The sequence below is a fragment of the Cetorhinus maximus genome, chromosome 1, assembly GCF_964194155.1.
Source record: "Cetorhinus maximus chromosome 1, sCetMax3.hap1.1, whole genome shotgun sequence".
Taxonomy (NCBI): Eukaryota; Metazoa; Chordata; class Chondrichthyes; order Lamniformes; family Cetorhinidae; genus Cetorhinus; species Cetorhinus maximus.
Window position 1 is genome coordinate 171690002 of NC_135879.1, and position 27639 is coordinate 171717640.

General features: G+C 40.0%; 2 protein-coding genes across 6 annotated transcripts in view; both read left to right on the forward strand.

The window, feature by feature from the left end:
* Positions 1–27639, forward strand: part of mocs2 (molybdenum cofactor synthesis 2) — a 53066-nt gene that overhangs the window by 13317 nt on the left and 12110 nt on the right. The window contains exon 4 of one of the 5 annotated variants that reach the window (XM_078549959.1): positions 23882–24035. The exons of the other annotated variants lie outside the window; for them this stretch is intronic. The gene's annotated coding sequence lies outside the window, so the exon portion shown is untranslated. The remainder of the gene's footprint in view (positions 1–23881; positions 24036–27639) is intronic. 5 annotated transcript variants of the gene reach the window in all.
* Positions 1–27639, forward strand: part of LOC144685433 (molybdopterin synthase catalytic subunit) — a 42540-nt gene that overhangs the window by 2791 nt on the left and 12110 nt on the right. Inside the window, exon 2 of the mRNA XM_078549926.1 lies at positions 23882–24035. Within this exon, the coding sequence (XP_078406052.1) occupies positions 23882–24035 (154 nt within the window). The remainder of the gene's footprint in view (positions 1–23881; positions 24036–27639) is intronic.

The following is a 27639-nucleotide window of genomic DNA, read 5'->3' on the forward strand; positions in this document are numbered from 1 at the left end:
CCATGTGAAGATAACGTCTCATCTCCACAATAATATTTTTCATCATGTGGCATGGCTCTACAGCTGTGCTAAGTGAGACAGACTAATGACAGATTCTGTAGCCCAAAAGTGGGCAGCTGTGAGGTACTGTGGACCACCAGCAGCAGCATCGAAATTGTATGTCATCACAATCTGATGGCCAGACGCATCCCACACTCCTTTGATCAACATCAAACCAAAGACCAACCTTGTTTTATGGAATCATAGAATGACACAACACATCAGGAGGTCATTTGTCCCATTGTGCCTGTGTCAGCTGTTTGAAAGAGAGATCCAATTAGTTCCAGTTCCCGTATCCAAGAGTCCTGCAAATTTTTCCTTCCAAATTTTCCCTGTTTAAGTATTTTATCCATTTACCTTTTTGAAAGTTATTGAATCTGCTTCCACCACTGAAAATTTCAATAGGACTGGAGAAGGAGCAGCGGCTGAAGCCCCCAGAATGAGGTACCGACCTGGTGAAGCTACCTAGATTTCAAAACCTCGATTTTAAAATTCTCATCCAAGGTGTTTAAATTGCTCCATGTCTTCACCACTCCAGCCCTACAGCCTCCTGAAATCACTGCTTTTCTCCAATTCTGGCCTCTTGCACATTCACAGCTTTTTGCCCCATCATTGATAACTGTGTCTTCAGCTGCCTTGGCCCTAAACTCTGGAATTTCCTCCTTACACCGCTCTGCCTTTGGATATCTCTCCTATTTTGTGTAATCAAGCTTTTGATCATCTGTCCAAAGAGCTCCTTAGGTGGCTCTGACTTTGACTGACAATGCTCTTTGGGATGTTTTTACCATATTTAAACATGCTATATAAATGTAAGTTGTTGTTGCATGCTAAACGCACAAAGCAGTAGGCTATAGACAAAGCAAATCAATTCTACAATCAACAAATCTGGCTAAAGTTATTTAACGCTACCATGTTTAGTCAAGAATGCTGGTGGACAGCCAGTCACCTAACAGGAGGATACAGCTTCATGAACATTCCCATCTCAGCTATCTTGGAGCCTAACATGTGGTTACAAGATACAAGGCCGAAACATTTGCAAGTGTCTTAAATTGTTGAGTGGATAATTCCTTCTGAATTCCTTGTCATAGATTCCAGTGTCCGGACAACTTGGTTCACTCCATGTGACATTGATAAGCCACTGACTATGCAGCACATAAAAGTTATTGGCCCTGACAACATTCTGGATGTAGTGTTAAAAACCTGTATACCAGATCTAGCTGCTCCCTAGCTAAGCTGTTTCAGTGCAGCTGTGAAACTGTATCTACCTGACAGTGTGGCAAATTACTCAGCTATGCTCCGTCCACAGAAAACAGGAATAGGAATAGGAAAAGGAACAAGAACGTGGCTGAAGAGATGGTGTGAGGGGAAGGGTTTCAGATGCCTGGGACATTGGTACCGATTCTGGGGGAGGTGGGACCAGTACAAACTGGACGGGTTACACCTGGGCAGGACCGGGACTGATGTCCTAGGGGGAGCATTTGCTAGAGTGGTTGGGGAGGGTTTAAACTAAAATGGCAGGGGGATGGGAACCTATGCAAGGAGTCAGAGGAAGGGGAATCAAGGACAAGAACAAAAGACAGAAAGCGGAATAAGAAAAGTGATAGGCAGAGAAATCAAGGGCAAGAATCAAACAGGGCCTCAGTGAAAAATAGTGGGAACGGGACAAGTAATGTTAAAAAGACAAGCATTAAGGCTTTGTGCCTTAACGCAAGGAGCATTCGCAATAAAGTGGATGAATTAACCACACAAATAGATGTAAACAGGTATGATATAGTCAGGATTATGGAGGCATGGCTGCAGGATGACCAGGGATGGGAACTGAACATCCCCACAGTGCTATTTGGGAGGGAGCTCCATGATTTTGACCCAGCAATGTTGACAAAACAGCAATATCCTTTTAAGTCCGGTTGTGTGTGACTTGGAGGAGAACTTGCAGGTGGTGTTTGCTAACATTGTTTTTCTAGGTGATAGAGGACACAAGTTTGGGAGGTGCATAAAAGACATCTTAGCATGTTGCTACAGTATATCTTGTAGATGGTGCACATTGCAGCCAAAGTGCACCAATGGTGGAAGGAGTGAATGTTTAAGTTGGAGGATAGGGTGGAAATCGAGCAGGCTGCTTTGTCCTGGATAGTGTTGAGCTCCTTGAGCCTTGTTATAGCCACATTCATCCAAGCAAGTGGAGAGTATTCCATCACACTTCTGACTTGTGCCTTGTAGACTTTGGCAAGTCAGGAGGTGAGTCACCAACCATACAATACCCAGCCTTTGACCTGCTCCTGTAGCCACAGTATTTATGCGGTTGATCCAGTTCAATTTACAGTCAATGGTAACCCCCAGGACGCTGATGGTGGGGCATTCAACAGTGGTAGTGCCATTGAATGTGATGCCAAGGTAGTTAAAGTTTCTCTTGTTGGAGATGGTCATGTATGGCATGAATGTTAGTTGCCACTTATCAGCCCAAACCTGAATGTTGTCCAGGACTTGCTGCATGTGGGCATGGAATGCTTTAGTATCTGAGAAGTTGCAAATAGAAATGAATCTTCAGCAAGCATCACCACTTCCAATCTTATGATGGAAGGAAGGTCATTGATGAAGCAAGGGCCTAGGATATTGCCCTGAGGAACTCCTGCAGTGATGTGCTGGGGCTGAGATGATTAGTTTCCAAAACCACAACCATCTTCCTTCATGCTAGGTATGACTCCAATCATACCCCAGTTCCCATTGACTCCAGTTTTACTTGGCTATGTGATGCCACACTTGGTCAAATGCTGCCTTCATGCCAAGGACAGCCACTCTCACCTCGGGTTTGGATTTCAGCTCTTTTGCCTGTGTTTGGACCAAGGCTGTAATGAGGCCTAGAACCAAATCATTGTTGCAGAATCCAAACTGAGCATTGATGACCAGGTTATTGGTTCATAAATGCCACTTGATCTTATTACTTATGATACCTTTCATCACTTTACTGATGATTGAGAATAGACTGATGAGGTGTTAATGTGTTGGGTTGGATTTGTAATGTTTTCAAGGACAGGACATACCTGGGCAATTTTGTTGGGTAAATGGCAGCGTTGTAAATGTACTGGAATAGCTAGCTAGAACCATGGCTAGTTCTGGAGAACTGGTGTTCAGCACTATAGCCAGGATGTTGTCAGAGCCCATAGACTTTGCTATAAGCAGGGCGCTCAGCCGTTTCTTTATCATATGGTGTGAAATGAATTGGTTAAATGCTGGTTCCTGTCCTGCTGGGTACCCCAGAAGGAGACCAAGATGGGTCGTCCATTCAGCAGTTCTGGATGAAGATGATTACAAATGCTTCCTTGTCTTTTCATTCATGTGCTGGATTGCCATCTTTGAGGCTGGGGATGTTCATGGAGCCGCCTCCTCCCATTTAGCTATTTAATAGACCAGCGCCATTCATGACTGGACGTGGCAGGACTGCGGGGCTTTGATCTGATCCGCTGGTTGTGGGGTTGCTTAGCTCTGTCTATAGCATGCTGCTTCCACTGCTAAGCATGTATGCAGTCCTGTGTTGTGATTTCACCAGATTGGCACCTCATTTTTAGATATGCCTGGTGTGGCTTCTGGCATACTCTTCTACACTCTTTATTGAATCAGGGTTGCTCCCTCTGCTTTATGATAATAGTAGACTGAGGGATGTGTCGTGCCATGAGCTTACAGATTGTGGTGGAATGCAGTTCTTCTGCTGCTAATGCCTACAGTGCCTCATGTATTCCCAGCTTTCAGTTGCTAGATCTGTTCTGAATCTAATTCATTTAGCACAGTGGTAGTGCCACACAACACAATGGAGTGTGTACTAGGTGTGAAGATGTGACTCCATAAGGACTGTGCGTCAGTCACCGGTATCAAAACTGTCATGGACTGATGCACCTGTGACAAGTAAATTGGTGAGGATGAGGTTAGGTAGATTTTTTTTTCCCTTGTTGGTTCTCTCACTACCTACTGCAGGCCCGATCTGACATTCATGTCATTTAGGACTTAGCCAGCTTGAAATTTTTTAAGGTAAAACCATGAGTCAGATTGCAAACAAATTAATAACTAGAACATATTTTTAAATGGTGAGACACAGAACTAGGTCACTTTGTTATTCGTCTCAAACTTGGTGAACCCTATTAAATATAAATGAGGCTGGAAAGGCATGCTGTAGAAATGTTCATCAAGGTTTCTTTTTTTGTAAGGCTGGCTGTCATCCTAGATTGTGGTGATGTAATTATCCCACTTGTACATTTGCAGAGGAACAAACAGTCTTCCTGAGTCATTCTCTGTGATTAATAGCCAGCTTTGTGAACTTACTAGGTTTGTGAACATCTTTCTGTGAGAAAATGGAAGTAACTTTTAAATCCTGAACATCAAATTAAGCAAAACCATAATTGTGGGTTCCCAAGTATATATGATATTCATGACTTCAAAACAGATTGGACTAAATGTACAGAATTTATGACTTCTTTGTATATTTTTAGTAAAAATAGGGTCTCTAGTGAAATACTAAAAAAAAATCACTACTTAATAGCTAAGAAATTGTCTTTGCTTTCCATTCTGTTCAAGCTGGAAAGCAACTCAGTTTAGCTAGTTAGTGTAATTTCTGAATATTGTAAGCTGATAAAGGCAATAATTTAACAATAGTAACTACAGTAGTAATTGAAAACTTGTGCTTTGAACCTTGATGTTTAATCACTGTTTAATTCCAGTGTTGTAACAGTTGGCTTTCTTTTTAGAATGTGCTAATGCAGTAGCCATTAATAATTTACATATTTCCATTGAAGCTTTCTCAGATCATGTTTCTGCTCTAAAATATAAAATTTCATTCACAGTTTGGACTAGGTTTGAATTATTCACAAGATGACATGTGTAGTTAACCTTGTTTATGACAATGATATACTAGCGTCATGTTCACATACCAAGCAGAGTCTTTAAGTCACAATTTAATTTTTAGCTTGGGTGCAATGCAAATTCATATGGTAATTTTAAATGTAGATCTATATACAATATAGATTTATATGTAGATTGTATAGCTGGAGAAGATTCCCAAATTATCACACTGGTATACTGGAAAAGTAGGACGTCTCTACTTTTATGTGATATATGCTTCAAAAGAATGACCTCATCTTCTCTTCCTGTCATGTGATGCTGCCCTTTAAAGCTTGTCAGGTCAAAACCTAAATGGGCAAACATGGCAGCCACACCTTGTTCTATGAATCATAGCCACATCCTTTGAGTGACAGTAGTAAAATAAACTGATGAAATTAGATAAGAGAAAATTGATGTAAAGAAACACAGTTGCTTCTTTGCAACCTTTAATATAGTAAACCGTCTCAAGGTACTTTACAGGAGTGGGATCAAATAAAATTGAAACAAAGCTACTCAAGGTGATAGGACAGGTAAGCTGAAATTTGGTTAAAGAGAGAGGTTTTAAGGAGTGTCTAGAGAAGGAGAGGGTTTAGGGAGAGAACTTTGTGCCTAAATTGCTGAAAGCATGGCCCTAGTGATGGAGTGATGAAAATCAGGAATGTAAAAGAGGATAGTGTATTTCGATGCTGAAAGAGCTATTGGTTCAGATGAATTTATAAAATAAATTTGCTTATTGGATTTTTTTAAATTTGGTTGCAGCTTTGTTACTTAGTCCAAAAGAGCTGCTGTTCTGTTTTGAATAATAAATATATATAAAATAAGAAAAGACTTTCTTAGAAACTAGGAGCAGGAGTAGGCCATTTGGCCCTTCGAGCCTGCTCCGTCATTCATTATGATCATGGCTGATCATCCAACTCAATAGCCTGCTCCTGCTTTCTCCCCATTCCCTTTGATCCCTTTCGCCCCAAGAGCTATATCTAACTCCTTCTTGAAAACATACAATGTTTTGGTCTCAACTACTTTCTGTGGTAACAAATTCCACAGGCTCACCACTCTGGGTGAAGAAATTTCTCCTCCTCTCAGTCCTAAATGGTCTATTCAATATCCTCAGACTGTGACCCCTGATTCTGGACTCCCTCACCATCGGGAATATCCTTCCTGCATCTACCCTGTCTTGTCCTGTTAGAACTTTATAGGTTTCTATGAGATCCCCCCCTCATTCTTCTGAACTGCAGCAAATATAATCCTAATCGACTCAGTTTCTCCTCATTTGTCAGTCCCACCATCCCAGGAATCAGTCTGGTAAACCTTAGCTGCATTCCCTCTATAGCAAGTACACCCTTCCTCAGATAATGAGACCAAAACTGCACAGAATATTCCAGGTGTGGTCTCACCAAGACCCTGTACAATTGCAGCAAGACATCCCTGTTCCTGTACTCGAATCCTCTGGTTATGAAGGCCAACATACTATTTGCCTTCTTTACCGCCTGCTGCACCTGCACGCTTAACTTCAGCAACTGGTGTATGAGGACACTCAGGTCTCGTTGCACATTCCCCTCTCTCAATTTATAGCCATTCAGAAAATAATCTGCCTTCCTATTTTTGCTACCAAAATGGATAACCTCACATTTATCCACATTATACTGCATCTGCCATGCATTTGCTCACTCACTCAGCTTGTCCAAATCACACTGTAGCATCTCTGCATCCTCCTCACATCTCACCCTCCCACCCAGCTTTGTGTTATCTGCAAATTTGGAGATATTACATTTAGTTCCCTCATCTAAATCATTAATATATATTGTGAATAACTGGGGTCCCAGCACCGATCCTTGCAGTACCCCACTAGTCACTGCCTGCCATTCGTAAGTACAGTCCTTTGATACGACATTAGAACAAAAAAAACAGCTGGATATACTCAACAGATAAGGCAGCATCTGTGGGGAAACAAATAAAGTTTTTAAGTCACAGACCTTTCTTAAGGACTGCAAAATATTACAAATGAGCAGCATTTAAAATGGAACAGAACAAGGGGAAGGGGAAGAGGAGGGTTAAGATTGATAATGGAAAAGAGAAAGAATGACTTGTGAAGTACACTGCAGCATGTGGCTCATCTTCCCGCCATCTACAAGGCATAAGTCAGAATTGCAATGGAATGTCCATCATAGTGGGGAACACCATTTGTTACACCCTGCAGATCAGAATTGAACCTTTATCCTTGTTCTCTGTCTCCTACCTTACAAACAATTATCAGTCCATATCACAAGGTTATGTGGAGGTCTTGTGGCACTGTGGGTAGTGTCCCTGCCTCCGAGCCAGAAACTCTGGGCTCAGGTCGTGCTCGAGGACTTGGTGGCTAAGGAAGGTGCATTCATAACGTGCCACACAGGTCGAGTGTCAACTTATAAACGCTTCCAAAATATGTAAATGGCAGGCGATAAGAGTGGGAGAGATTGCTGGTCAGCCATATGATGGTGTTGGCTCAGTTGGCTGGATGGTCAGGGTGGGTCAGCTTCATGCTCATGGCATGGGGTTCGATCCCCGTTCAGGGCTGGGATGGATTTGTGACCTGCCTCTTTGCCCTATCCATGGTGGAGGTGGTGACGCTGTGGGTCAGACCTGCTTCGGGCAGAGAACTGAAGAAGGTGATGACAATATTACTTTCAATTCAGTGTCCTCTCATTTTTGCTGCTCTCTTGTGCGGAACCTTATCAGATGCATTCTGGAAGTCTGTTTGGAGAATATCCATACACATTCTCCTATCCATCTTGTTTGTGATCAATGTAAAATGTTCAACTGGATTGGTATCATCTGTTGCAAATTCATGCTGACTCTATTTGATCAGTTTATTCTTGTCCAATTGCTCATTCTATTCCTGATAAATTTCCCTCAGCTTGGATAGACCGATGAAGGAAAAAAGGGAGAAGGTGGCACGGAAACAGGGTGGGAAAATGTAATTAGGATATTGTTTCTGCCATGCAGGATACACACCAATATGGACAGATTGAGCTGAATGAGCTTTTTCTATGTAGTAACCTTTCTATATCTCCATGAGTAGCTCAGCTCCTGACCACTCAAAACTCTCCACAAGATGCAAGTCGGTACTTTACTGAAATAATTGCCACTCAGCTGGATGGATGTAGCTGCAATAACACTGAAGAAGCTTAACAACATTCGGATGGAGATGTCTACTTGGTTTTAAAGTCCACTCTATCCACTAGTCTAAATACCCATTCCCTCCACCATTGACATACCATTGCACTGCAGCAATACACCATGGCTTCTTGGCAATACCTCCAAATCTGTGACCTCTACTACCTAGAAGAACAAGAGCAGTAGGCACCTAGGAACACCATCACCTCCAAGTTCTCCTCCATCCTGACTTAGCAAATAGCGCTGTCCCTTCATTATCACTAGGTCAATATTCTGGAACTACCTACCGTGTAGCATTGTGGGAGCACCTTCACCCTGAGGACTAAATAGCGCAAGAATAATGCCCACTGCCACCTTCTCGAACAACTAAGTAGGAAGAATAAAAGGTGGCCTTACCAGCAACACCAACATCCTGAAAAATAATAACACCAAGGTGGTGGTGATTCAGTCTACAGTGGGATAATTTAATGGGTTTAATTGCAAGGGTTGTGGAGTTTAAGGCAGAAACAGGTAAGATGGTACTGATCTTCCAAATGTTCAAATGATGGAGGTGGTTTTGAGTCACTGAAGGTGGTGTAGAGATTCTGTTGGGGGTCATCAGCATGTGCATGGAAACTTGTGCCTATGGACATTGTTTCTGAGAAACATTATGTAAATGAGGAAAAGAAGAGAGCAAGGATGGAATCATGGGCCTGAATCTTCGGCTCGGTGAGCGGGGACAAGGCCTGCTCGCCGAGGCATAAAATGATGTGGGGTGATGTTGGGCGTGCGTCCTGACGTCGCTGCGCGTCATTTAGATTTTCAGTTTGATAGGTGCGCAGCCGAATCGGCTGCGTGCCCGTTGAACTGTCAAAGGCCTATTAAGGCCATTTAAAAAGGCAATTAAGCAATTACCTGAGCTGCATGTCCAACCTTAAGGTTGGCGGGCAGGTGAAGAGCCCAGGCGGCCTTCGCATTTTTCATGGAACCTCATCCACAGGTGGGATGAGGTTTCATGAATGATTTTAAATTTTCACACAAATTTTTATTAAAATTAATGCACATGTTCCAGCTCATGTGGCAGTTTCACATGAGGGGACATGTCCTAAAAATTATTTCTCCACTTTATTACCCTTTTAAAACTTAATACTAGGTGCCTCAGGGAGATTTCTGCGCTCTTTCGCGTGCTCCTGACTCAGGGAACCCCCGCCCGCCCACATAGGGAGCGTACAGTGCTTCCGGGTGCGTGTCACGCCCGCCCACGTAAAATGGGGGCGCGGCGCTGATCGGGCCCGCACAACCCCCCCGATGGGGGGAAAACTCTACCCATGGACGCTACAGAAGGAACTGCCTGGGAATGGGAGGTGAGGACATTATTATGGATCTTCCTGGCCCAATACAGCCAGAAAGAGTAGAAATGGGTAAGGACAGTTGGTCCCTCAGATATGGATCACAACGCAAACATAGCAAGTGTACTGAATGCTGTGAAAAAGTCAATGAATGATAATGTGACATGAGTTCAGTTATAAAGGATGCCATTGATTGCTTTGACCCAGGAGATTTTGATGCTATTGGTGGGACAGAAATCGGAGTGAAGGGATTTGATGCAAAATCAGCTAGGTGCAATGATACGTCCTCACCTTGGTGAGGAAAAAGAATTTTAACAATAGGGTAGTAGTTGGAAAGGACAGGTGGGTTGTGAGTGAGCTTTTTGAGGAGTTGGGTGATGGTAGTTTTTCAGCAGAGGGGAACGATATCTGTGAAAGGGAGGCAGTTATGTCTTATAGAAAGGTTAGATTGTGTTGAGAGTTAGATGGGGAGGTGTGTTTCATGGAGGGGATGAAACTGATTAGAGAAGATTAGAGAAATGGTTGGGCTAGAGTGTTGCAGGACTAAACAGGCAGGATTTCATTTGACATAATATCTTGAATTCACCTTTTTCTGCATCACTTAGTATCCCTCAACTCTCAATCATCTCTAAAGTCCCCACTCATTCACCACCTTTTCAAAACTGAAGATATTGTCCCCAGACAAATTCGATATCATCGATTTTTACCTCTTTTATGTTCAATTGTATAATATCTTTCACTTATTTATATGGAGTTTTAATTTGCCACACTTCAGCCCACTTGCATATTATGTTCAGTTCCTTGGTTAATGTATTAGACATGATACCCAACCACCTCCCTTTCCCCAGTTTAATATTATCTGTTAACTTTACAAACTTCATACTGATTGACTAGAAACACTGCCAGACCCAGAACCGATGCTTGCGCATTTCACTCAGTACATCTGTCTAGGCTAACATTACCAGTTCCTGCAGCTTTCTCTCCTTCATCAAAATCCTTAATCCCTTCCAAATTTTACCAAGGATGCATATCACCTTAATCTTGTGTAGCTTTCATGTGGGACTTCATCAAATGCTTTCTGCATAATTCAGCATTTGAGTGGGGCTCTTATTTTGTCTGAATTGATTTTATTATCATAATGGGTGTCAGCTGTAGTTCAATGGTACCACACTGGCCTCTGAGTCAGCAGATTGTGGGTTCAAGTCCCAATCCAGAGATTTAAGCCCATAATTTGGGCTGACACTTCAGTGCAATACTGAGAGAGTGCTGCATTGTTGGAGGTGCTCCCTTTTGGATGAGGCATTAAACTGAGGCCCCATCTGCCCTTTTTGGCGGATGTAAAAGATCTCACGGCACTTTTCAAAGAACAGGGAGTTCTCCTCCAGGTCCTATCCAGTATTTATCTCTCATCCACCATCCTTAAAACAGATTATTTGATCTTTCCTGCATTACAACAATGACGCTTCAAAAGTCCTTCATTGGCTTTATAGCCCTTTAGAAAATCCTGAAGTCAGGAAAGGTATTTATAAATGCATGTCCTTTTTTAAAATTACTTTTGCATCATTTGAGCCTGTCTAATTTCCATGCAACTGATGGCAAAGCCATTGCATTTGTTGTGAGACTGCTTATGATGGATAGCATGCTACTAGATCTGTCCTTCCTGGTTACCTCCAGAAAGTGATCATATTCTAGCTATCTTACTTCAACCTAGCTTTGCTTCCTTAATAGTATAAAGCAAAATAATTCAAATTCTGTAGAACATATGATACAGTTTAATATTGTGAAATTTGAAATGATTGATTCTGTGCTTGATGTGACACCCTTTGAGATACAGGACCACTCCAACTGAAGATGATCAAAGTTCAGTTGAGGGTATTGTACCTAAATTTTGTAAGTGCTGCATTGCAGATAGGCCCAGCATTGCTCACATTTTCCAATATATATGTAATTTTAGAAAGGCTGGGGCATAATTATTGTATGGGAAGATACAAAGGAATTTGTATTTGCGTCTCCTGGATCGTCACAGACTTGCAAACATGAATTATGCCAATTTGGCACTATTTACTTTTTGACTATGTATAAAATCAATACACAGAAAGGACGTTTTACACTAAATGAAAATGTAAAGCATTTTGCACAGTTCTGCATTGCAAACAAGCTAGGAGTGCTAAGAATGCTTTCTGCATGCAAAAATATACAGAAAGCAATATGGAGATCCACAATGGCAGCATCAAGAACCAGCTCGAACATATTGGGGAAATATGGAATGGAATGGGTGTGAATCGTGATTGCATCATACAGAGCCGCAGATAGAGGAAGGCTCAACTGCCTAGTAATTTGCAAACTGAAAGTAAATTAAAATTGAATAAATAAATGGAAATTTTCTAATTAGAGATTAAAAGTACTGAGCATTAATTTTGCAATGGAAATACATAACATATTCAAATTGAGGATCAACTTTGTGAATCTACCTGCAAAGGTTGTCACAGATAAGTATCTGGTAGAACAAAAAGAAATACTAAAGATGAAGATGTCAGGATTCGGAAAGGAAAAATGTTTTGAAGAATAAGGAACTCAGAGTGTGTTTGAAGTACCTAGAGGAATGGATAGATAGTAAAGCAATGAAGCAGAACTAGCAACTAGTAATGTAGAGACAAAATCTTCATTGGGAAGAAAAAGGCAAAATAAAAGCTATGAATTTGGCTACAGAAAGTGGTAAGATTAAATAATTAAACTGACCCATTCCAAGAATTCATGAACAGAAAATCTAAAGAGTTTGAGATTAAAAATAAGGCCATTTGAATTAGAAGTCAACAATGAATTAAACAGGCTGAAACCTGGAAAGGCAGCTGAAATTAACAGCCACAGCAATAAGTGACTCATAATGGTGGAGACATAATGACAACTGAAAGAGCCCATCTATAACATTTTATATAGGCATGAGAAAAGAATCCTATGGAAAGAAAGGAAGACCTAAAAGCTGCCAAATATGGGAGATATGACTGCGATAACAAAAAATATAGGGTGACTTTGTAATCAGCCTTGGGAAAAGTATTTTGTTGCTGAATAGAATTAGTAACACTGTAAGAAAGTGTGGCAAACAGCCTCTGAGTAAAAACAGATATTTGCAGTTGGCAAAATTGTAGAGAAAGTTTTAAATATAAATCGTACTTGCATCTTTAGCTTCGTGAATTTTAAAAAGGCATTTTGCCTGTTTAGATAAATTTCAATTCTGAAATTTTGCAGTATTAATATCCTCCAATACTTCGGCTAGGAGTCTCTTTGAATCTGCTCCCACTTTGCTGGCCTAAGTTTGCTGGAAAGGTGATGGATATTCTCTTTTTATGCTCATAATTGAGGTCAACGTTGCACATTTATTGCAGTTATGGTGGCAGAGTGGGAGCAACTCAGAGGAAACTCCTGTCCATAACATGATGATGAATGATTTGTTATGTTAAAGTGGAGGCTAGCACAGTGGCATGGTTCAAAATAAAGACTGATGTTCTGACTAATGTGTAAGGATGTGCTTGGTCACCCCATTGCTTGAACAAGAAGTAGAGCTAATGATGCACGTGGACAAAGAGAAGTAGAGTGGGAATAAAAGAATATGCAATTGCTGAAAATCTGAAATTAAACAGAAAATATACTTGACTCTAGCAACATTTGTACAATGCTGGCTTTTATGACTTTTAGATGTCCCAAAACACTTCAGCAGTCAAAGAAATACTTTTGCGGTTCAGTCGCTGGTGTAATATTGTAAATAGCAAACTTCCATGTTTTAATGGCTAGACAACCTGTTTTTATTTGTTTTAGTTGAGAAAAAATATTGGCTGGGAAGTAGGACCATTGGATTATTTATGTTCACTGAAAGGTCAGACAGGTCCTCGGTGTAACTTCTCATCTAAAGACAGCGCCTTCAACAATGCAGCACTCTGTCAGTATTCTACCAAAGTGTCAGCCTTGATTGTGTGCTCAAGTCCTTGGTGTGTGACTTGAACCCACAATCTGCAGAGGTGGAAGGATTGTCATTGAGCTAACACTGACAGCCAATAGTAATGGGTTAATAACTTCAGCAAAGTAGTGCACATAGAAATTCAATGCAAATGTGTTACCAGTACACTGAAAATAGCAGACATAATAATTTTCAGTACTCAAATGTCTTTCCAAGATATTCGGTATTAGCTGGACAGATAAATTGAGGAACAAGATAATTGGAGTTAAGAACAAAGCAGCTGCCAGTAAGCCAGCATGTGAAGCAAAACCATGCCAGTTAGTTAGATTATGTGCTCTGAATGCAAATTCCAGAATATCAAGCTAAGCACTGAAATGAGAACCCAATAGAATAGGAAAGTGTTGAAAGGCCAACAAAAGCCTGGCGAAACTCTAGAGAGGATAATCTCATAGAAGCTGACATTGCTTGATTACTTGGAAAGAGGCACAAAGTTTGCCAAAAACTGATTGCGTGCATGATGAACAACAGGATCAGCACACATGATAATCCCCTTTCTTGGCATCTTCCTTGATGCAGTAGATCAGAGAGCAGATATATGCCTAGTTCCTAGTTCTTTACAGTGATCTATGTAGCAAGCTCCCATACTTGTCTGGGCATTACATCCTCTTTTTCTAACCCCACACCCCACCACCCCACTGCTGAGAGATGCTACCGCTTTGGTTCAACAGCTTCCTGTTCAGCATGGCTCAGAGGAAGAAAGAAATGATTCAGGGCTTGAATGTGTATCTATCTATACTTAATGCTACTTCTTGTACTAAACTCAGTGTCCATCCTTTAGCTTTCCTCTTGGAACATAGCAGTCTGGCACGCATAAGCTTAAAATTGGTGCAAGGATATATGGTAATTCACTTATTTTATGCAAATGCTTTCAAAGTATACTGAAATGGTTTCCCTTTGACTGGGATGAAAATAACAATAACAAGGATGCCCAACTGGGCTCTTTGCATCTGACACACTTTGCACTTCCTTGCTTTTTGAAGTGTTTCTATAATCATAACTGTGTACAGTTTTGGCCTCCTCCCTTAAGAAAGGATATAATTGCATTAGAAATTTTTCAAAGAAGGTTCACTTGACTGATTCCTGGGATGAAGGAGTTGGTTTATGAGGAAAGGTTGAGCAGCCTTGTCCTATATCCATTAGAGGTTAAAAGAATGAAAAGTGATCTTACTGAAACATATAAGATCCAGAGGAGACTTGACAGGGTGGATAGTGAAAGGATGTTTCCCCTTGGGGGCAGTCTAAAACTAGAGGGCACAGTTTAGAAATTAGGGGTCTCCCATTTAAGACTGAGATAAGGAGAAACTTTTTTCTCTGAGGGTTGTCAGGTTGTGGAATTCACTTCTCCAGAGAGTAGTGGAGGCTGAGCTGGATAGATTTTTGATCAACAAAGGGGTCAAGGGTTATGGGGTGCAGACAGGAAAGTGGAGTTAAGGCTATAATCCAATCAGCCATGATCTTATCGAATGGCGGAGCAGGCCTGAGAGGCCGAATGGCCTACTCCTCCTAATTCTTGTGTTCTTGTGCTTGTAACTTTTGGGAGGAGTTAACATTTAACGTGATATTTTACCACACACAATCCATATTGCAGAAAAAAAACTTGTGCTTTTCTCATAAAATTAAACGTACTAATTCTCTGAAGGATAGATCATCAAAGATCTCAGTGAAAAGCTAGTACTTAAAGGCTTCCATTTCAACTGGTTGTGTCGCTGCATTTATTTTTCAAGATAACGTGACCTGCCATTTTTATTTCTGACTCTGCTAAATATGTAGCTGAAAAAGAATATAACAAATCCTTAAAATATGTATGTTTTTGCTTAAAATTATGAAAGCTACCTATATCTTTGGCTCTGTGATTGCAATTTCTTACTGCTTACTACTTAGGCACTCTCGTTTCCTCCTTGCTTGCAGATTGGTTTCTGCCCGCAAACTCTATCCCGCATTCATCTCTTGGCCACCTCCCATGAATGCAAACTTGTATATTCTTTTTTTCTTCAATCTTTGAGTAATGCAATAGGAAATGGACTCAAATCTTCAAAAATGATCTCCTCCAATAACCGAGGAAATGATTGTTTTAGTTGTAGATTTTTTTTATTTCATCAAATACATCTGAAGTAATCAAATTTGGATACAATATGAAAGTTAATTGGAGTTAAACAAAAATTAAATAAAATATGATTGAACAATTTCTTAAGAATAATAACCTTTTATTCTTTCTTGAATGTGAACATTGCTGGCAAGACCAGCATTTGTTACCAATGCCTAATATTGCTCGAGGATACTGGTCAAAAAATTTTTTTAGGCTACTTTTTCATTTTTGGGGTCTGCTTTATGGTTTTATAGGGCTCCTTTTTTATCCCCGCATTATCTTTTGTATTTGTGTTGAATTTTTTAGGGTTTCCCTCTTTAGATAACTATCACAAATACCAAATGGAAAGATTCTATATATAAAATGACAGGCAAATGTTGTCCAAAATAGCGATTTTCAGCACAGAGCAAAGGAAATCCTGAAATAAGAACAAACTTGCATTTATATAGCACCTGTCACAACCTCAGGAAGTCACAAATGTGAATTACAGCCAATACGCTGCTTTTGAATTGTAGTCACTGTTGTAACACAACCAATTTACACATAGTAAGCTCCCACAAACAGAAAATTGATAACGACCAAATATTTTGTTTTTGGGATGTTGTGTTTCCAAGGAGGAGGAAAAGGGGAATAAATTTGGGGGAACTTGAGTGATGCCGCTGTCCTTTCACCACATGACCTATGTTTAAACCTAGCCCTGACTTATGGGAGAGATACTCTCCTTTCTCTTTGCTGGGTTGAGGGATACCGCATGGAACAATATTTGTACAGCCCTAAACCAAGTTCCCATTGGGTTTGGGACCTACCAAGCCTACAAATGCAGCCCCAGATTACCGACCTCAATTTGACAGGCCATGGGAGTGGCCGGTGTGCAAAATGAAAAGGCCACATTGTGCCAATAGATTGTCACCATCATTTGGGACAGTGATTGGAGTTTAGCTGTTTGTTGCATACACTGCCTAGATACCAACCTGAAATAAGAGAAGGTGCCATTCTCTCGACACTGACACTGTTCGCTTACATTAAAAACAACAGATTTTTTGGGGGAAATTACCCTTCAGCTAAAAATTGTGAAGTTAATCATGACCTTTGGGAGCATTTGTTGCTTAATAGAGATGGGGAGGTAAGCATCACGTTCACAGAAGCAGGATTTCTGAGGAGTATGCGATCGATGGGTCACAATCCACCAGCCAGAAAATGTAACCTGATCTGATCTGTGCTCTGCGCCTTGTTACTGGGTTTCTGGCTGCCTCTTCCCTGCTCTTGATGTCCAGCAGCTGCTCGAAGCAATTGGTGTTGGTGCAGCCGAAAGCTGCCTGCATGGTGGCTGCAAGACCAGCCACACTAACTGCTATTTGACTTCCACTCTCAGGTTCCCTTCTTCCAGTCTTCATTGCTATATCCTGTCTTGGAGGAGCAGCAAGCAGGAGGGAGGTGGTCTGTGATTGGAGGAGCTAAAGCAGCAAGCATGGGAGAAACAGAACCTGTGATTGGAGGAGCAGCTCCTCACAGATTTTGTCTCTCCCGTGCTTGCTACTCCAATCAAAATACATGAGGGAAATCTTTCTTGCAATATTTTGAATTTTTTGTCCCCGTCTTTGATTTTTCAAAGGCTATTTGTGAGGTTCAGGGGTGAATTTGACCGTCACCTCTGTGTGTTTTGGACCCTGCTTGAGAAGGTGATGGTGAGCTGCTACCTTGAACCGCTGCAGCCCACGTGGGGTAGGTACACCGACTGTACTGGTAAGAAGGAAGTTCCAGGTTTTTGATCAGTGAAGGAGCAGCAATATAATTCTCGGTCAGGATGGTGTGTGACTTTGAGGAGAACTTTCAAGTGGTGGTGTTGCCATGTATCTGCTGCCTTTGTCCTTTTAGGTGGTGGAATTTGCAGGTTCAGAAAGTGCTGTTGAAGCTTGGCGAGTCACTGCAATGCATCTTGTGGATGTATACACTGCTGCCACTGTGCTGTTCCCATTACAGCATTCAGTTCTTTCTTGAAACAAGTACAATGCATTGGTGTCTTAGTAACCTCTTCCAGCCATTGATTTTATTGTAGTTGTGTAATTACGATTAATAAATATGAAAACTGGCAGAACTCTGCATTAACACTAGTGTTAAAGCTGATCAGAGGATCTAGGTCTTTTTATAAAGAGAATACTGCCTGACATTTTCCTTAAGCTTGGTATTCATGACGGTGATCTGCATGTCTTTGCATATCTAAGTATTATTTTAGGTTTACCTTCAGTATCCTGTTATGCATCTTGAATACCTCTGAGATGCATTTCTTTGAGGCTGAAAATTCCCAATTTATTGAGTTATTCCTCTGATTCCTGGTACGAGCCTTGTTACTCACCTTTTGCATTACCATTAGGGCTGGATGGTTGCCTAATGTCATGCTGGAGAGAAATGTATACACTGTTTGAGGTGGCAAGTAAACTAATATCCTTGCACTCTTTCAACTTATCTCTTAGCAAGTTTCTTCTTGCTGATGGAGTGTAAATTCTATTCCATAACTAGAATATCTGTGCCTCTTAATTTTTCTTCCAATATTCAGTATCATAGACTCAATTTTTTTTTCAGAATGTGGGTGTCACGGTAAAGGACAATATTTAGTAATCAATCCTAAATTGAACCTCACTTGCTACTCATGAGCCCAGATGCAAGCTCCATTGGGGTCTCTTTGTAAGAGCTTCCTGCTTACTCAGAGTCCACATTGCCCTTTAATTTGGTACAATCAGTAATTTAATTGTCTTGAAATGAGAGTCCGATTCCAGAATTAGAGAAGTCATAGCACTGATCCTTGGAGTATCCCGACAACAAAAGCTTTTATTTATATAAGACCTTTAGTGCCTTGGGAAGTTTTGTTATATTAAAACAGGAACATTATAAAGCAGAATTTGACACTGAGTTACATAAGGTGATATTAGGGCAGGTGGCCAAAAGTTTGGTCAAAGAGGTAGGTTTTAAGGAGTGCCATAAAGGAGGAAAGGGAAATGGAGAGGTTCAGGGAGGGAATTCCCAAACTTGGGGCCCACGTAACTGAAAGCATGGCCACCAATGGTGGAGGCAGAATTGGATGAGTGCAGCTATCTCTTAGGGCTGTGGGACTATTGGAGATCACAGAGATGGGTAAGGATGAGGCCATGGAGGGATTTGAAAACAAGGATGAAAGTTTTAAAATCGACAGGTTACTTAAATGGAAGCCAGTGTAGATGAGCGAACCCAGGAGTGATGGGTGAATGGTACTTGGTATGAGTTAAGACAGGGGTAGCAGAGTTTTGGATGACCTCAATTTATGGACGATTGAATGTGGGACGCTGACCCGTCATTGGAATATAGTGGAAGCCTAGAGGTAATGAAGGCATGGATGAGAGTTTCAACAGCATTTGAGTTGTGGCAGGGGTGATATTACAGAGGTGGAAATAGGCAGTCCTTCTATTGGTGTGGATGTGCGGTTGGAAGCTTAATGCTGCACCTAATATGATAACAAGGTTACGAGTGGTTTTGTTCTGCCATGAACAGTTGTCAGGTAGAGGAATGGAAGTTGGTGGCTAGGGAATCTGAGTTTGTAGTGCCTTTTGAAGCTGAGGGCTTCAGTCTATCCAATGGTTAACTGCAGGAAATTTCTGCTTATCTGTCGTACCAACAGTCTGCGAAGTTAGCGACAGTATAGAGTCGAGAAAATTAGTGTTGAGGCAGCATTTGACTGAGTGTGGCATCAAGTGAGCAAAATTGAAGTCAATGGGAAACGGGAGGAAAACTCTTCATTGTTTGGAATTATACCTAGCACAGAGGACGATGGTTGTGGTTGTTGGTTATCCCCAGGACATCACTGCAGGAGTTCCTCAGGGTAGTGTCCTGGATCCAATCATCTTCAGCTGCTTCATTTAAAGGCCTTGGGATAGGTCCATCACAGGGTCAAAAGTGGGGATGGTCGTAGATGATTGCACAATGTACAGTACCATCCGTGACGACTCAGATAGTGAAACAGCCCATTCTACATGCAGCAAGACCTAGACAACATTTAAGCTTGGGCTGATAAGTGGCAAGTAACATTTGTGTCAGTAACAAGTGCCAGGCGATAACCATCTCCAACAAGAAAAAAGCTAATCATTCAAGCCTCTTTCAACAGCACCTTCCAAACCCATGACCTTTACACCCAGGAAGAGAAGGGTAGCGGACACATGGGAACACCACACCTGCAAGTTCTACTCCAAGTCACACTATTTTGAATTGGGACTATATTGCCAGTCTATTGGTGGATTTCTTCCACCATTGATGCCAATTCAGTTCATTCCATGTGACATTAAAAAGTATCTGAATTCACTGGACACAGCAAAGGTAATCTGCCCTGACACATTTCTGCTGTAATGCTGAAGGCCTTTGCATTAGAACCTCCTGCCTTCCCACAGTTGAGCTGTTTCAGTCAAGCTAAATTTCTTGTGCCGAATGGCATCCTTCTTTGCTGTAACCATTCTATGATTCTTTGATTCTATAAGTTATAACACTGGCATCTTTGCATCAATGTTGTAAATTACCGAGGTATGTACTATTCATAAAAAAGTATAAGTTTAACCTGGCCAGTTTCCTACCCAGTGTTGGAATGAGTTATCAGGTGTGTCAGCGAGTTGCATCTATTCACAAATAATCTGCACCCTGACATTCAGTTTGGATTCTGCCACAAGTAGTCAGCTACAGACATCATTACAGTCATTATCCAGATATGGATGCAAGAGCTGAATTGCACAGGAGAGATGGAGAGTTGCTGTTCACCTATGCCAATACTGGTTTCAAGAAACAGAGCAGAGGCTGGGTTCTCTGCAATGAAATAATTGAGGGATCAAGAACAAAGGGCCATACATTCAAATTTAGATTTAGAGGGCAGGTGAAAACTAGTTACAGCGATATGTGGGGCATTGCACAGCCACTCAGTTAGATCATGGCTGAGTTGTATCTTAAACTTGAATTACCTGCTTTTGCTTTATATCCTTTTACACCCTTACCTAACAAAAATCCATTAAACTCTGTTTCGAAAATTTCAATTGACTCAGCATCCACAACGTTTTTGGGAGGAGAGTTCCAGATTTCTAATACCCTTCATGTGGAAAAAGTGCTTCCAGATTTTACCCCTATATATCCTAGCTCTGATGTTAAGATTAGAACACCTTGTTCCAGATTGCCCTGCCAGTGGAAATAGTTTCTCTTCATCTACCTTAGTGAATCCGTTTCCCAATTTAGACATCCTCAACCTTCTGAACTCAAGGGAGTAAAAGACAAAGTTATGCAATCTGCCCTCATAAGATAACCCTTTAAGCCCTGGTTTAATTTTGGTGAATATGCTGTTTCTTCCATGATCAAATGGGAGGACTAAATAGCTTGCTTCCATGTCGCAACTTCTATGTATTTCCATGCAATTTGCTTCCTGTCCTCAGTCTCTTTAACCTCAATCCAAGTTTCAATTCAGGAATGTGATGGAATACTCGCTACTCAACTTGATGGGTGAAACTGCAACAACATTTAAGAAGAGTGCCTTGATCATTGTCCCAGCACTAAATTCAATAGCTGCCCCTTGTATCACCAACATACTGCAGTTGCAATTTATGCTGCCTACATGGTGTTGTTCCTTCATAACCGGATCAAAGTCCTGGAATTTCTTCCTGAATGCTATTGTGGCACCACAAGGACTGCATCGATTCAAGAATATGGCCCATCATCGCCTATTTAAGTTAACAATGAATGGGAAAATAAATGTAGCCTTGCCAGAGTCTTTGCAATTTGGGAATAAACAAAACACTTGTAATTTCTTCAAAATAGTCTATGATTAGGCAGAAAGACCTACTCCTATATTAGGTTATTTTCATACAGTGCTTTTTCATTTACACCATCAACAACTTGCATTTATATTTACAAATGGTAATCTTAAAGATACTTAATTCTTCATGCACATTGTATCTTGCTGTGAATAATATGAAATTAACATTTGAGTTTAATGTTCCACTACAAATAAATGACTACAAGATATTAAGATTTCCATATAGTTGATATAACAAATGGAACAAATGCTTTTGTTGCTATTAAGAAAAAAAATCTCATTATATAAGAACAGATATAATTGCTGTCTTGAAAAATGCACAGTATGATTGTTCTTACCTTAGCTATTTTTCTACATGAAAATAATGCCCAAAATATGAATCTAGTGGTATTCGTTTGAAATCTTGTCATTGGGACGCATTACAGAACAGTTTGTTGTACAACATTGTGAGCAGTTACTGTTACTGAATATTTTATTATGAATATTGGATAACTTGCTGCTTGCAAGTAGATTGCGTTGCTTCCAATGAACCAATTGTACGTCACAACCTTGATCAGCAAAAATCCTTCTCTTGCTCTGTAGTATTAAGACTTCAGAAATGTTGATTTTGTTGGTGGATGCAGGAGATATGAATTAACAATCACCGTCAACAATTTATTTGAAATTATACTGAGATTATAATTGCAAATATAATTGAAAATGGTGCATATTTATTTTATAAAGAGCATATAGTTTATTAAAAGATTTAAATCTTGACCCAAGTTTCTGTTTAGAATTTTAAAAATGACATTAAAGTAAAAATATTGGGGCTAATCAGAATTACTTTGAGACTACTTTCTGCAGGGTTTGTCCTGATTACATTAAACAGTTACCACAGCAATGCCAGTTTAATATTAATGACCAATGATCTCTACTGGACATAATCTATGCAATAAAATGTCCTTAATTTGATCCCCATATTTATCAACACACTTCAATGATATATACAAACATGGTTAAATGATAATTCTGTTTCAAACATTCTTAGTGCAGAGCGAATACTTTTGTAAATGTGTTTGTAATCATTATCAAGCTAGTGTATAATTAAATAGTTTTGATACCATAATATTCATCCAAACAGATACTCTGGGTGACTAGTGAAACTGGTAATACAAAGGCAAAACACTGCAGATGCTAGAAATCTGAAATAAAAACAGATGTTGGAAACACTCAGCAGGTCAGGCAGTGTCCATGGACACAGAAATGAGTTAACATTTCAGGTTGACCTGCTAAGTATTTCCAGCTTTTTTTTTGTTTTCTGTTTTTTATTTAAGTAAATTTCAATATTTCCTTTATTTCAAATACATAAATCAATTTATCTTATCTCCAACAAGCAGCTGTTAAACAAATTTAATTCATGTTATGTTTAATTCCATGTTTATATATAACTGGATATATTTTTGAATGGGATTCTTTTTCATATCAATGAATGAGGAAAAATGTGCATCCTTTGCATTGAGATTGGTATTTTTCTGTTCATTAATGCAAATTCAAATTTTGATTGATAAAGGGATTTTAATGTTATTAATTTAATTGAAAGTTTGGTGTTTAACTGCATACATTAGGTTATTTTAAAGCCATAGAGTATACCCTTCATAGCCTTTAATTACAGTGTATACATTTTGTAAATAGAATTGACAAATAAGTCATTATAGTCTGGTGTGTGGAGGCAGTTTTTTTGTACTTTTCCAAAAGGAAGTTTGAGCACAACATCAGTTTCGAGTTATGTGGGGTTAGGTTAGCTCAGAAGCTTGCATCCTGGTGAAACAAAACACTTCACATTTAGGGTCCTGCTACCATGAACACTTTTAATAAGGCACTTACTTGTGTGTTATTTGAATGGAAGCAACAACATGCAATTTTACTTCGTAAAAGATAGTGAAAACTTTAAAACATGCTAGTGTCAACAATTTTGTTGTTGTGGTTGTTTTTACAATCAATAAATATTTTTAAACATATAATAGATACTATTGGTCTCCCATGACTATGCACATTGGGAATCAAGTTTTATAGCCTAGAAGGACACAGTAAGAGGTGGGTAGTAAGAATAAGGTAAATTTTGCTGGTGCAGGGGAAGGAAAAAGTATAGTCATTGTTCAGAGAAAAGGGATTGGGCTTGGTGGAGGATTGTGGGGTGAAGGGAATAAGGAAAATCAAAGGTCTGCTAAAGGAAAGGAAGCAACTGTACTATAATCAAAGGGAGTGGAGATGGGGAGAGGGAGATTGCAGTTTTGAAATTTGCTTGAAGGAAATGGAACAATTTTCCATTTGGAAGAAATGGAACAATTTTTAATGTCAGCTAGCATGGGGGTTGGGAAGGGAAGTTAGACGTTAACACTTCAGTGTGATTGGGTTTGAGGAAACATGAGGTAGTTCTTATGGATAAGATTAGTTTAGAACGGTATGGTAGTTAATGCGAAAGGAACAATAGAGACGTTGGTTCAGGGCTAGATTAGATTGTTAAAGGTCATAGATGCTCAGAGCTGTTCAGCAAATGACTCGTACGTTCCTTTAACAGACCTTTACATTATCTCATTTGTTAGGTACAACTAGGAACAATTTTGAAGGAAAGAAAGTTGTTCGACTTGAATATGAAGCTTATATTTCAATGGCTGAAACTGAAATAAAAAAAATTTGCAGAGATATAAGGAATAAATGGCCAATGATTCAGCACATCAGCGTCCATCACAGACTTGGGTAAGTTACTGATATTGAATATGTTGTGCACTAGATCCCATATGGCATTGAGGTAGAGGGATAGGCACAGTAAAAGGGAAAGGGCAACAAATATGAAAGGATTAGTCTGGGTTTTTCTGTAGTATCCTGTATAAAGCACATAAATAGAGCTTTTCAATAGAATTATTTGCTTTTGCAGTTAGCAAAGCAAATATGAGAATATATTGCCTTTTTCACATTTGAGTGCAGACATTTGTTCAATAAAGTGAATAGTAACTAAATAATAATTGAGGTTTTGCAACTAATGCACAAAACCTGTGCCATTTAATGTGTTTCATTGTGTGTACTTACTCTGTTCAGATGCACTTGGTGCTTGCATGATTGAGGGACTGGCATTAGGAAGGGAAGGGCCTGTTGAGAGCCACTCCCAGCCCTTTCTTTTGACCCTCCCCTTCCCCAGAGGACGCGATGTCGGCCTCTTGCCTGCTCTCCAGCTGGAGGATGAGACCCCTGTTGCCTGGATTAAATTTCACCTTAACTGTGTGATCTTTGCAAAGTTTATCATGCTAATACTGAAGTTATTGAATTGGATATAGCCTGAATCTGGCATCAGGGTCCAACTTAACAGCAGAGCAAATCTGAATGAGACTCCCCCTGGAGGAAGCAGTTTTATTCTGCTTCACTTGGGAATCAGTTCAGACCTTGGTACCTGAATTATATCCAGGTTTGTTGGTTGCGCAGAGCACCGAAGCTAAACTTGTAGAATGTGAAAGCTTTTTAAGCTCAGTCAATAATTCTGTCCAAATTGCATTTTGCATTATGGTTCAGTAGTTTCTTCTGTGCATTTAACTACTCATATAATAATAGTTTGATGTATTTAATTTTATTATTTTGTATTTTATAATATTATTAATTTTTGTTTTCACCTTTTGCCTTCCCTTATCCATTCCTATGCTGTTTTTCTTCTCGGCTGTATAATTCTAAATTGTCTTGCTTATTATACACTGTTGTGTTAGTTACTTTTCAGCAAAAAACCACAAAATTGATGTTTTTACCAAGTGATATAGCTAATGTTTTCCATCCCTTGAATATCCTCGTGTGTCCATTTGCAGTGAGAATTTTGGTTGCTGCTCTGGACCAAAGCCCATTATTTCTATGCTCCTTCATTTTTTGTCTCCCCTTCTCTTGGGCCTTTTGCTCCCTTTTCCTCCTCTTCCTGTAACTCAGTCATACCATCTTTCAATTCTCCTCCATTTGGGTGCTTTGACCATTCTCTCTGCCCCACTGATCCCCTATTCTACCTTATAACTCTTGTGCCACCATATCAGTCTTGATACCTTTGATGATGCTCACAGATATCCTTTGTGCCACTTTCAGTGTTTTCATAGGGCCCATTAAGACACCTATCACTGCCTCCTTAACAACATAGGAGTAGGCCATTTAACCCCTCCAACTTGCATCCAATGGACAAATAAAACAAAAAAAAATGCCAATGAAAATAAGGCAAGGCTAACATGTATTCCCCATCCTCATCACCATTATTAGTTTTCAGGGGCCCACTTTGCTCCTGCCCCCTATCTTTTTCCTAATACAATTGGGGAAAAAAATGTTGATTTTAATATCTCTTGTAATTTTTTGTAGCCTTATTATCCGTTTTGTCAGCCTTTGCTGTTCTTTGTATCTTTCCCATTTGCTGGGATCTGTGCTTATTTTTGCATTTTTAGTGCTTTTCTTTTAGTTTTATCTTATCTCTTTAGTTGTCCACGTCTGTTTTTGTTTTTGGCAAATAGAGCTCTTGCAGCTGACAGGTATAAACTGTTCTGTGTAACATTAAATTCTTATTTGAACACTGATATTCTATCATTTTACCCATTAACAGATTTGTTCAGTTTACTGTGAACAATCTCTGTCCCATAGAAGTCAACCTTACCTGAATCTAGAATCTTAGTAGTTGATTCAGGTTTCTCTCTTTCAAACGCTATGCCAAAATCAATCATATTATGATTGCTATTAGCTAAATGTTCATGCACTGTTAGGCTGTTCACTAAGTCTGGCTCATATCATATTAGATTTAGTAATGGCTCATGCTCCCTTGTTGATTCTAGGGCATACTACTACAGAAATCACCTGGACACACTCAAGAAATTCACTCAATTTCTGACATTGTTCAAGTCTGCTTGCCCCAATCTCTGAAAGTTAAAATCCCCTACTAAATCCATTCTTTACATTACTACATGCTTGTCTAATCTCTGCATTTATTCAATTGATCACTTCACAGCTGCTAATAGAAGGCCTCTGCACAACTTTCAGTACAGTCTTAAATGCTTTTCTAGTTCAAAATTCTACTCATAAAATCTCAACCACTTGCCTTTTGTTAAATCCTCTCTCATTATTGAAGTTACATCATCCTTAATCAGTAAGGCTACTCCGATCGCACTGCCATTTTCCTTATCTTTCCTGTAGACCATATAACATGGTGTATTTAGTTCCCAGTCCTGATTGCCTTGCAGCTATGTCTCAGCAATGGCCAGCACATCATAACTTCCAAGTTGAATTTGCATCTGTAATTCATTCAGTTTGTTTATTATTCTAAATGCATTTGTCTAAAGAACACTTAAATGGGCCAACTAATCTGTCCTTCAGCTCTAATGTTTTACTTGTATGTTTCTTATTTTTCTCTCCTGGTTTAATTACTTTACAAGATAATTTCCTGCAGCAGTATGTTTCTAGTCCAATGAGAGGACATGCACTTTTGGACCTGGTTCTGGGAAATGAGTTGGCCCAAGTGGATCAGATATCAATGGGAGAGCCTCTCGGCGGCTGTGACCATTGTATCATAAGATTTAGGTTAATCGTGGAAAAGGACAGGGAGCATTCCAGAGAAGGCATAATTAATTGGGGGAAAGCCAACTTTGATGGGATGAGATTGCATTAGTCGAGTGAGTTGGAATCGAATGTTGGCAGTAAAAACGGTGGCTGAACAATGGGCCACCATCAAAGAAAAAGTATTGCAGGCAATATCAAGGTATATTCCCTTGAAGGGGAAAGGTAGGACAAATAAATCCAGAGCGCCCTGGATGACAAGCAAGATAGAGGTAAAGATGAAAAGGAAGATGTGCGCATATAACAGATGTCAGGTAGAAAATAAAATGCAAAATCAGGCTGAATATAGAAGGACCAGAGGGGAAGTGAAGAAACTAATAAGTAAAGCAAGGAGAGAGCATGAAAAGAGACTGGCAGCGAACATAAAAGGAAATCCCAAGGTCTTCTATAAGCATTTAAATAATAAAAGGGTGGTAAAAGAAAGTGTAGGGCAGATTAGGGACAAAAAAGGGGACTTGCATGCGGAGGTGTTGAACGAGTACTTTGCATCTGTCTTTACAAAGGAAGAAGAAGCTACCCAGGCCAAGGTGAGCGAGGAGGTAACTGGTACACTAGAAGAACTTACAATTGAGAGGAAATGGTGTCGGAAAGGCTATCTTTACTTAAAATAGATAAGGTACCAGGAACGGATGAGGTGCATCCAAGGGTACTGAGGGAAGTGAGAGTGGGAATTGCGGAGGCACTAGTGATAATCTTCAGTCTCTCTTAGACACAGGGGAGGTGCCAGAGGACTGGAGAATTT